General features: G+C 44.4%; 1 protein-coding gene across 2 annotated transcripts in view; it reads right to left on the bottom strand.

The window, feature by feature from the left end:
• Positions 1–1,908: 1,908 nt before the first annotated feature.
• The window catches only part of spaca9 (sperm acrosome associated 9), a 47,454-nt gene continuing 37,634 nt past the window's right edge, over positions 1,909–11,728 (bottom strand). For both annotated transcript variants that reach the window (XM_033048683.1, XM_033048684.1), the window contains exon 5: positions 1,909–2,080. In XM_033048683.1, coding sequence (XP_032904574.1) covers positions 2,047–2,080 — 34 coding nt within the window. In that variant the 3' untranslated portion in view covers positions 1,909–2,046. The remainder of the gene's footprint in view (positions 2,081–11,728) is intronic.

Here is an 11,728-nt window from a genome sequence, read left to right as displayed (position 1 = left end):
ACCAACAGCATGGGTGAGTTGAAGTTTGGATGGTGTTGGGAACATTACAACTGGCTATATTAATGGTGCAACACATTTATGCCAAAATGTATATAACGGTTAAATATGACAACATGGACGCGTGCTGTCTGGTTTTGAACGGTTGCCAGGAGAGGGATAACGTGATGAGGCAGTGGAGTTTGTGAGGTGAACTGAGGACATTGGTTATAGTTCCTAACATTCATTTGGAGGAAATTTCTGCTCATCGTGCACTGAGTATCAGGAAAACAGTTTGATGAGATGATGGAAGGGTGCTGAGAGGTAGCACTGAGATGGTGCTGGGTATTGTGACTGTACGTGTGGAAACCTCCATGGATTGGCAGATGATAATGAGGGAATATGTTTCCATGAACATTCCTAAAGGAGGACTGACTTTGAGCTCTACTGCGTGGCGCTGACTTACCATCGGAGCCGATCCCTTGCCTGGGATCGCTCCAACCGAGGTATGCGGATTTCACCATCGAGGAGCTCGCAGTCTCTGGTAGAGATCGTATATGTCGGCAGCTCCAATGATGCAGAAGGTTCGACAAGCCCCGACCAACAGTCAGATCGCTCGGCGAGGGGGAGCTGAGATTCCCCCCGATGCAGGAGCTTGATCACCCCGACGGAGAATGCCCGATTGCCGGCTACGGGAGTCAAGATCGCCCCTTCAGTGGAAGGCTCGAGGCCCCCAACCGCTGGAGAACAAAGATGGGAAGAGATTGAACTTCTTTTCACCTTCCTTTACAGTTAGAGGGTGTAATGGGGACTTTCCACAGAAAGGGACTTATCCACAGAAATCCAGATCAAGGAAAATCATTGAGTTTAATCATCATCATAATCATAATAGTAATCTATTAGCCAAGTATGTTTTTGCAACATACGAGGAATTTGATTTGCCATACAGTCACACCAATGAGGAGCAACAAGACACCCAAATAAATGTTTAACATGAACATCCACCACAGCGACTCCTCCACATTCCTCACCGTGATGGAAGGCAAAAAAAGTTCCATCTTCTTCCCTTCTTTGTTCTCTCGCGTTCGGGGCACTCGAACCTTCCGTTGTTGGGGCGATCTTGGCTCCCGCAGCCGCCACTCTAGATTCAGAACAGTCCACTCTGTCCTACATTGCATCTGAATGATTCCTTTTAGCTCTTTGTCTACTGACCTTGAGACTAGTGCAAATAAAGTGCAAGGCGAGAGTGTATTTGAATGAGTCTGGGATGTTAACAAACTGCGCAAAACCTTAGAGAAAATGCATTTCAAATTGTCAGAATATTTTTGTTGTTGTGGATATTCCAGGGGTAGTTGGGAATTTCCTGTCCACTGCTAAGGATATAGAGCATGGGGATAGTGTGGTAATAGGGTGGGGTGCTTTTAGATGCATATTTTCGAGAACAAATTTTAATGCTGTATGATATTAGCAAGACATATTTATATTAAAGTAATGAAAAGGAACTGTAAATGCTGGCTTGTACCAAAGATAGACACACAGTGCTGAAGTAACTCAGCAGATTAGGAAAATCTCTGGAGAAAATGGTTAGGTGCCGTTTTCGGTCGGGACCCTTTGTAGAAAAGTGCACACCCACTGCTTAATACAGGGAAGGAGGCTTCTAAAGTTTACAAAAAAAATCATTGCCAGTTTAGACTAAAAGTGGATATTAAATAAATTAGGGCAAAGTGTTAGTTTCATGTTTGTTGCTAATCGCACATTGCAATCCCAAAATTTGAGTTACGGTTAATTTGTTTGTATCAATTCAATTCAACTTTAATATCATTGCACAAATACTGAGTATGGGTACAACAAAATGCAGTTTTGCGTCAGTCCGTAGTAGTGCAATATAGAAATCATATATTAACGTAAAATTAATGTACAGAATGAGACAGCTGACTTTCATTTGTTTATTCAGGATGCCAAACAAACGAGAGATTGTAAGAATACTAAGATTGCTTCAACACTTTCTTTGAAATTACAGGAAGAGCTGATGATATTCAGGTTTCTGGGGATGCAATTTGGACACATCGATCACTTAGCAAATGCAGCTTTTTGCATTTCACATCTGTAATAGAGTGAAGGAGCTTTAGGTTAAGATGTTGTACAAATTCTATCACATAGCCGACACTAACTATAAGATGAACACAATAATTGTCTTTTAGGATATATCTAGGAAATTAAATAAAGGCGTTAAACCAAAGTCAGGTTTATTGTGCTGACTCTGGGCGTCACATAAAATTTCTAAACGAGGCCATGATGTTATTGAGCCTTACAAAGACCTTCTCCTCTTTGACACAGCTGAGATTACTTTAGATTCCTTTTATCTTGGAGTGTAAGCTGCACACATGAATATCATTCTGATGGAAGCTTTTTTGTTTCAGTCACCATGCTTTAATTGGCCCAGCATTAATAAGTGTTCAGACCAAAGTCCTGGAAACTTGTCAGATAAGAAATAATAAACAAATCAACATTAATTTTATCCTAGGTTTAATTTGCTTTTAGTGCATTTAATTTAAGAGATTTACTCTGATTAACCTGAAAGGCATGAGATATATTCCTGCAGCAAGAATAGATCACAGTACCAAAGGGTAAAAAATGCAAAGGGCGAATTTTATAATTTAAATACTGACTTCCCTCAAATGGATTAAGGTGCTCTTTATATATTACGAGCCACCTGAAAACTGTGAATCTTGAGCACCAATAGTTGGCATTCCCTTGTAATATAATATTGGTTTCAAATTTAACCTGTAAGAGAAGCTATTTTTCAACCTCTAGGGTACTCTGTAAACCTAGCTCATTACATTAGATAAGGTCAAATGCTGTAGGATTTGTGGATTATTTCAACCATTTACTCAACTTTTGGAAATTTCAAACTGGCTGTGGTCCACGTTTTCTTAAATTTCAAATGCAGACCACATGCAGTCTGATGGAGATAAATTTATATCTAATCTGTTGGTCCAAAAATGAACAAATCAGAAAGGCTGAAGAAGGGTTTCGGCCCGAAACGTCGCCTATTTCCTTCGCTCCACAGATGCTGCTGCACCCGCTGAGTTTCCCCAGCAATTTTGTGAGGCTTCTACTACTGTTGCATTGACTTTTAATTTGTTTTATATCACAAACCACTGCTAGATATTTCTAGAGCAATACTTAAATAACAGAGGAACGATGTACCTGAAAGGTCAGGTACTTCTTTAAAGGCCTTGATGTAAACGACTGAGCATTAATTTGAGAGGAATTTTGCTGACTCCAACCACCTCCTACATGAAAAAAGTGACGGCAATTCTGGCAACTTTTCTTGCTGTTAGACCATTTCCCAGTCAGTAACATGATAAAGTGTAAGCCCACCTCGTTCAACATTCTGCAGGCACTCATTAGATTCATACGTCTTTGGAACTGTGAAGTTAATCAGAAACTAGGCGGCTAATGGCTAGGCTAGGAGAACTTATGCCTTACAGTGGCAGCAATCCAGGTTCAATCCTGAACTGCACTGCTGTGTGGAGTTTGCACGTTCCCCGTGTGAACATGAGGGTTTCATCCGCGTGCTCCATTTTCTCCCCACATCCGAAAGATGTGGGTTGTTGAGTGAATTGTCCGTTAAATTTCCCCTATTGTTGAGGTTCAGGGGAAAGAATGATGGAAGTGTGAGGAGACTAAGTTACAGTGAAAGCTAGTGGAGGATTGGGATTACTGTGTGTTGGCATTGATCGAAGGGCCAAATTCTGTCATTCTATGGAAATATGGAAACAGTTCTGGTGCTACCACTGGAGTTCACAAGGTTTTAGGGAAATGTGAATATTTGCATGCTGCAGATAGGGATATAAAGTCAGTCCAAGGAGCTTTAATGTCCACGAATATTGATGCACAAAGCCCATATTTCACTGTGGTTCATTAGTCTCCTATGTTTGGATACAAGGAGATAAGATAGCTTCACTGCTGGCTGTCTATACTTGATGCTCACAATAACGAGTCCACAACGGAACCCTCAAGAGCATTGGCACAAGACAACTGAACCAATCAAGCAGAACATAGTTGGTTAATTCATTGAGTCAGCTGCCAAAACTCTGAGTGGTGAAAGAAACGATGGGAAATCTAAGCAACAAGATGTTTTTCTGACACAAATATTGAAACCTTGAGCCATGGGTGGGGAGGAAGAAGATGCAGCGGGGAGTGAAGGAGAGTTAGTTGGAGAGCAAAGAGCTCTCAATAAAAATAGCCAGAAGGCCAATAATCTCTGTGGTTTGCAGCCAACAGCACTGAGGCCAACAATTGTTTTGATATCAAATGAAAAAACCCCTGCATAATGGTAAGAGATCAGCCTTATAGGGGAAGAGCACAATGGCAAGAGGCTCCCAACAGATTGGTTAATCTCCTCATTACCAATAGAAGTGAGCCTTCCACTTTCTCTTATACACACTTAGCTCAAGTATACTCACTGCTCATAAAGTACTTTATAAAGATTGACCCAGATATGCCCTCTTTTGTGAATTGCTCTCTCAGCATCTCTGTCTAACCCCAGAACGTGAATATGGCAAGCATTGCAGAAAAACATGTGCTATTCCATTCGTAATTGTGCAGGCTCATGTATGGATAGAAACATGTAGGGACTGACTGAAAATATATAAATTACACAGAAAAAGCCACATGATTGCTTTCCCCTATCGAAAGCATGTGCTTCTCAAAGAGTGCACACATTTGAAAATTATGTTTATCATCTGAGATCCAAATTATAAGTGGAAGATGAGATAAGCAATTTGGACCTGGAATAGTAAATGAGTTAATGATCGTATGTGCAGTTTTTTTTAATAAAGGACTGCACATTTTTCAAGGTATTTCCTTAAATACATAAGCGAGGTCCTCCACCATTAAGACCAAGTTGAGACATGAGATACAACACTGGACTCTGGAGTCTGAAATCTGAAGTCTGAATTTCTGGTCCTCCAGAACCTGGATATTACTAATCTTATCTCCTCATACCTCCACTCAATCTTGCCACTCCATGGGCACTCATATGGACCCTGGTTACACCAGTCTTTGTGTTGGCTACGTGGAGCCAACTCTGACACCAAACCCCAACTCTTTCCCCACTACACTATTGACTGCATTGGTGCTACCTCCGTTCCACGACCTTCCATCTTGTCCTCAAATTCACATGAATCATTTCTGACACCTCTCTCCCCTTTCTTGATCTCTCTGTTTTCATATCAGGAGACGAAGAATCCACTGACATTCACAACGACTCCTACCTTGTAGCTATCTAGACTACATTTTTCTCCACCCTGTCCCTTGTAAGGAAGCCATCCCTTTCTCTCACTTTTCCACCTCTGCCATATCTGTTCTTGAAATGAGACATTCCATTCCAGAACATCTGAAATGTTCTCCTTTTTTCAGGAATAGCCGCTTCCTCCCCCACAGTGGTTGATCAAGCCCTCACCCATATCTATCTATCTATCTATCTATCTATCTATCTATCTATCTATCTATCTATCTATCTATCTATCTATCTATCTATCTATCTATCTATCTATCTATCTATCTATCTATCTATCTATCTATCTATCTATCTATCTATCTATCTATCTATCTATCTATCTATCTATCTAATATATAAAACTGTGTGCCTGTCGCCTGTCGTCTGTCCGGCTGCCGGCTGCCTTTCTTCCTTTTGATTCGTTCCATCGTGTGATGTCACAATGCCCAATACTCGCAGATGTCCAATCGGAATGGATCCATTTACATGGACGGCTGCTGGCCGCCTTTCTTCCTTTGATTCACTGCAATTCCGAAACCAGACGCAGAATCGCCGACATCTTTTCCATTTAGGTAGAGATTTCACTTTTCTTTCTAAGTATCCGCTCCTCATTACATTTCGTCGTGTTTAAGTACACGTTTTTAATCAAATCCTTCCCCCCCCCCCCCCCCCCAATATTTCAAAAATAAACTGGCTTCTCACCCATAGAAGCAGCACCAGCCCCAGCCCCTGATGAACGTTCCATCGTGTGATGTCACAATGCCCGATGCTCACAGATGTCCAATCGGAATGGATCCATTTACATATGCGTTTGCAGGAGCCCCAGCCAATGGTGAACGTTCCATTGTGTGATGTCACAATGCCCAATGTTCACATATGTCCAATCGGAATTTAAGAGGGAGTTAGATGTGGCCCTTGTGGCTAAAGGGATCAGGGGATATGGAGAGAAGGCAGGTACAGGATACTGAGTTGGATGATCAGCCATGATCATATTGAATGGTGGTGCAGGCTCAAAGGGCCGAATGGCCTACTCCTGCACTTAATTTCTATGTTTCCCTCTCCTCACCCCTCTCCCTCTCCCACCCATCCCTCTCTCCCCCACCCCCCTTCCCTCTCTCCCCCCGCCCCCTTCGCCCTACCCCTCTGTCCCTCTTCCACCACTCCCCCTACCCCTCCTTCCCCACTCTTCCACTTCTCTCCCCTTACCCCACCCCTCTCCGTCCCCCACCCCTCTCTCTCCCCTCCCTTTCCCTCTCTCCCCCACACCTTCCTCCTACCCCTCTGTTCCTCTTCCACCACTCCCCCGTCCCTCTTCCACCACTCCCGCTACCCGTCTACCCCTCCCTCCCTCCCCACTCTTCCACTTCTCTCCCCCTTCTCTCCTCCCCCCTCCCTCTCCTCACCCCTCTCCCTCTCTCATCCCTCTCTCCCCCACCCCCCTTCCCTCTCTACCCCACCCCCTTCCCTCTCTCCCCCCGCCCCCTATCCCTCTGTCCGTCTTCCATCACTCCCCCTACCCCTCTCCTCCTCCCTCCCCACTCTTCCACTTCTCTCCCCCCACCCCCTCCACTCTCCCTCCCCACTTTCCCCTCTCTCCCCCCACCCCTCTCCCCCTCCCTCCCTCTTCCCCTCCCTCCCCATCCCCCCCTCCCCCACATCTCTCTCCCCATCCACCTCTCTCACCCCCTACCCCGCTCTCCTTTCTCTCCCAAATCTGTCCCGTTTCCTCCTCCTCCTCTCCCCTCCCTCCACTCTTCTCACCCCCCCCCTCCCCCCACCTGTGTGTTTGGGGGGTGGTTAATGTGAGTGTGATGCCGCAGCCCCCCCCACCCCCCCCCCAATATTTCAAAAAATACTGGCTTCTCACCCATAGAAGCAGCCCCAGCCCCTGATGAACGTTCCATTGTGTGATGTCACAATGCCCAATGCTCAAAGACATTGTTGCCATAGAGGGAGTACAGAGAAGGCTCACCAGACTGATTCGTGGGATGTCAGGACTTTCATATGAATAAAGACTGGATAGACTCGGCTTGTACTCGCTAGATTTTAGAAGATTGAGGGGGTATCTTATAGAAACTTACAAAATTCTTAAGGGGTTGGAGAGGCTAGATGCAGGAAGATTGTTCCAGATGTTGGGGAAGTCCAGAACAAGGGGTCACAGTTTAAGGATAAGGGGTAAATCTTTTAGGACCGAGACGAGAAAAACATTTTTCACACAGAGAGTGGTGAATCTCTGGAATTCACTGGCACAGAAGGTAGTTGAGGCCAGTTCATTGGCTATATTTAAGAGGGAGTTAGATCTGGCCCTTGTGGCTAAAGGGATCAGGGGGTATGGAGAGAAGGCAGGTACAGGATACTGAGTTGGATGATCAGCCATGATCATATTGAATGGTGGTGCAGGCTCGTAGGGCCGAATGGCCTACTCCTGCACTTAATTTCTATGTTTCCCTCTCCTCACCCCTCTCCCTCTCCCACCCATCCCTCTCTCCCCCACCCCCCTTCCCTCTCTACCCCACCCCCTTCCCTCTCTCCCCCCGCCCCCTTCCCCATACCGCTCTGTCCCTCTTCCACCACTCCCCCTACCCCTCCCTCCCCACTCCTCTCCCCTTACCCCATCCCTCTTCCTCCCCCACCCCTCTTTTCCCCTCCCTTCCCCTCTCTCCCCCACCCCTTCCCCTACCCCTCTGTTCCTCTTCCACCACTCCCCCGTCCCTCTTCCACCACTCCCGCTACCCCTCTACCCCTCCCTCCCTCCCCACTCGTCTCCCTCTCCTCATCCCTCCCCCACCCCCCATCCCTCTCTCCCCCCCGCCCCTTCCCCCTACCCCTCTGTCCCTCTTCCATCACTCCCCCTACCCCTCTCCTCCTCCCTCCCCACTCTTCCTCTTCTCTCCCCCTTCCCCCTCCACTCTCCCCACTCCTTCCCCTCTCTCCCCCCACCCCTCTCCCCCTCCCTCCCCAACCTGTGTGTTTGGGGGGTGGTTAATGTGAGTGTGATGCCTCAGCCCCCCCCCCCCCCCCCCGCAAACGCCGTTGGGGAAACAGACCCAACGGGTCTGCACTTGGTCTAGTATCCTATATATTCCACATATCTGCTCTCAACCCGCCAGCCAGACCAGGAGTAGAGTACCTTGAATGACACTTTTTCCTGCAACCTTTACCTCCTCCTTCACTGCCATTCAGGAACCTGACAAGCATCCCCTCTGACCTTGTTTATTGCATTCAATGCTCTCAATGTGGCCTCCTTCACATCAGTGAGACAAAGAGCAGACTAACTGACTAACCTTTGCAATGGGCTTTCCTCAAGTTCATAAAGGGGAGGGGGTTGAATTCCACCAAAGCCAAAGACTCACTGTGTTATTTACATTTTATAATAAAGCCTACACAGTACAAATAAGACTAAGAACAAAATTCTCGTTCAGTAATGCATCACATTTTATATGCACTTATATATAAAAATTAATAAGATCTAACATTTTCCATGTGGAAATTTAAAAAAAACTGCTCATGCTGGAAATTGAAGATTAAATCAGGAAATACTGGAAACTCCCAGCTGTCAGGCAGCATCTGTGGAGAGAGAAGAAGAGGTAACGTTTCAGCGCAAAGACCTTTGAACAGAACTGGTAGAAACTGAGTTATGGGAAGGGTCATTGGCCTGAACCGTTAATTTTGTTTCTCTCTCCGCAGATGCTGCCTTCCTGCGAAATGCTTCCATCATCTTCTGTTTTTATTTCAAGTCCCACTGGGACTTGGAACCTGGGTACCTCTCAAGCCAGGGTACGTCTATAGTTTTGTTCTATTTCATGTGGAAAATGAATAACTATTCAGTAACAAGAAATACACTCCGTCTGAAACATAATTTAAACCCTAAATATACCTCTTACTCCAAAAGGTTTTGTTATGTAAAACAAAGTTTTACTTTAGTTATGTAATGCATTGAGAATGTTGGAACAAAACCAAATGATGCTTTCATGATCATTTATTTTGGTCGAGAAATTTAGCCTCAATTTACTAACTAATTAAACATAATGCAACACGCATTGACAAAATATAAGCACACATATATTAAAGATCTCATGATATTTTCAAACAAAACATAGTGACACAGTGACAGTGATAACTTTCTAATCAAGCAGTGTTGCGCAAATTAATTCGGTGGTTGAACTCAATTTCTGCTGTTCGCTAAGGTACAAAGATAACAAATCCATGATCGCTAGCAACTTTCCCAATATTTTCTCCCACTCCATTTTAGGTAAAATAAATAAATAAAATCTATTTGAAGGAAGTCAGATGTGTCTGTTTGATGGATGAAAGGCTATCAGTAACATTTTTAACTGAAAAGTCGGTATCATTAACATGTCTCTAAACAATGATACCTGTTAGTTTGACTTCAGTGGTGGGCAAATTAATGGAAAAGATACTTAGAGATAATATATATAAGCATCTGGATAAACAGGGTCTGATTAGGAACAGTCAACATGGATTTGTGCCTGGAAGGTCATGTTTGACTAATCTTCTTGAATTTTTTGAAGAGGTTACTAGGGAAATTGACGAGGGTAAAGCAGTGGATGTTGTCTATATGGACTTTAGTAAGGCCTTTGACAAGGTTCCTCATGGAAGGTTGGTTAAGAAGGTTAAACTGTTGGGTATAAATGCAGGAATAGCAAGATGGATTCAGTAGTGGCTGAATGGGAGAAGCCAGAGGGTAATGGTGGATGGCTGTTTGTCGGGTTGGAGGCAGGTGACTAGTGGGGTGCCTCAGGGATCTGTGTTGGGTCCTTTGTTGTTTGTCATGTACATCAATGATCTGGATGAAGGGGTGGTAAATTGGATTAGTAAGTATGCAGATGATACCAAGATAGAGGGTGTTGTGGATAATGAAGAGGATTTCCAAAGTCTACAGAGTGATTTAGGCCATTTGGAAAAATGGGCTGAAAGATGGCAGATGGAGTTTAATGCTGATAAATGTGAGGTGTTACACCTTGGCAGGACAAATCAAAATAGGACGTACATGATAAATGGTAGGGAATTGAAGAGTACAGTTGAACAGAGGGATCTGGGAATAACCGTGCATAGTTCCTTGAAGGTGGAATCTCATATAGATAGGGTGGTAAAGAAAGCTTTTGGTATGCTAGCCTTTATAAATCAGAGCATTGAGTATAGAAGCTGGGATGTAATGTTAAAATTGTACAAGGCATTGGTGAGACCAAATCTGGAGTATGGTGTACAATTTTGGTCGCCCAATTATAGGAAGGATGTCAACAAAATAGAGAGAGTACAGAGGAGATTTACTAGAATGTTGCCTGGGTTTCAACAACTAAGTTACAGAGATAGGTTGAATAAGTTAGGTCTTTATTCTCTGGAGCGCAGAAGGTTAAGGGGGGACTTGATAGAGGTCTTTAAAATGATGAGAGGGATAGACAGAGTTGATGTGATCAAGCTTTTCCCTTTGAGAATAGGGAAGATTCAAACAAGAGGATATGACTTCAGAATTAAGGGACAGAGGTTTAGGGGTAACATGAGGGGGAACTTCTTTACTCAGAGAGTGGTAGCGGTGTGGAATGAGCTTCCAGTGGAAGTGGTGGCGGCAGGTTCGTTGGTATCATTTAAAAATAAATTGGATAGGCATATGGATGAGAAGGGAATGGAGGGTTATGGTATGAGTGCAGGCAGGTGGGACTAAGGGAAAAAAGTTGTTCGGCACGGACTTGTAGGGCCGAGATGGCCTGTTTCCGTGCTGTAATTGTTATATGGTTATATGGTTAATGGTGATTTTAGTTTAGTTTAGTTTAGTTTAGGGATACAGTGCGGAAACAAGCTCTTTGGCCCATTGAGTCTGCGCCAACCATCAATCCCCACACACTAACACTATCCTACACACAACAATAGGGCCAATTTACAATTTTTACCAAGTCAATTAACTTACAGACCTGTATGTCTTTGGAGTGTGGGAGGAAACTGGAGTTCCCGGAGAAAACCAATGCAGATCACAGGGAAATAGTACAAACTCCATACCTGTGGTCAGGATCGAACCCGGGTCGCTGTAAGGCAACAACTACCGTGTACCATCATGCTGTTTCTTCCTATAGTTCCTGAAATTGGGAGATTCTGCTGGAGACTGACCAATTGCACAGGGCCCTTTCACCTCCCACTCAAATGACTGTGCGTGGGCTTACAGTCTAAGATCGTAAGTCAGTCATACACAAGAGTCGGCAGAGCAGAACATAGAATCCACCTTGCCATATGCTCAAAGACACAGGGTTTTCAACACAGGTCATTGGATGCAATCTGAAGCAGGGACATTGGGTGGTTTTACATAGGTTATTGCGGCCCAGCAATGCAATAACCAACACTACCCCATGTTAGTATTTCCGTTAATAAATTGACACAGTTCAAGGATTGAACACCTTGCATCGATGCAAGTCTAATATAAAGGAAGAGAACTAGATAGCTAACCTCAGTGGC

Source organism: Amblyraja radiata, chromosome 32 (assembly GCF_010909765.2).
Source record: "Amblyraja radiata isolate CabotCenter1 chromosome 32, sAmbRad1.1.pri, whole genome shotgun sequence".
NCBI classification, from domain to species: domain Eukaryota; kingdom Metazoa; phylum Chordata; class Chondrichthyes; order Rajiformes; family Rajidae; genus Amblyraja; species Amblyraja radiata.
Note: the sequence above shows the minus strand (reverse complement) of the source record. Positions and strands in the feature narration are given on the sequence as shown.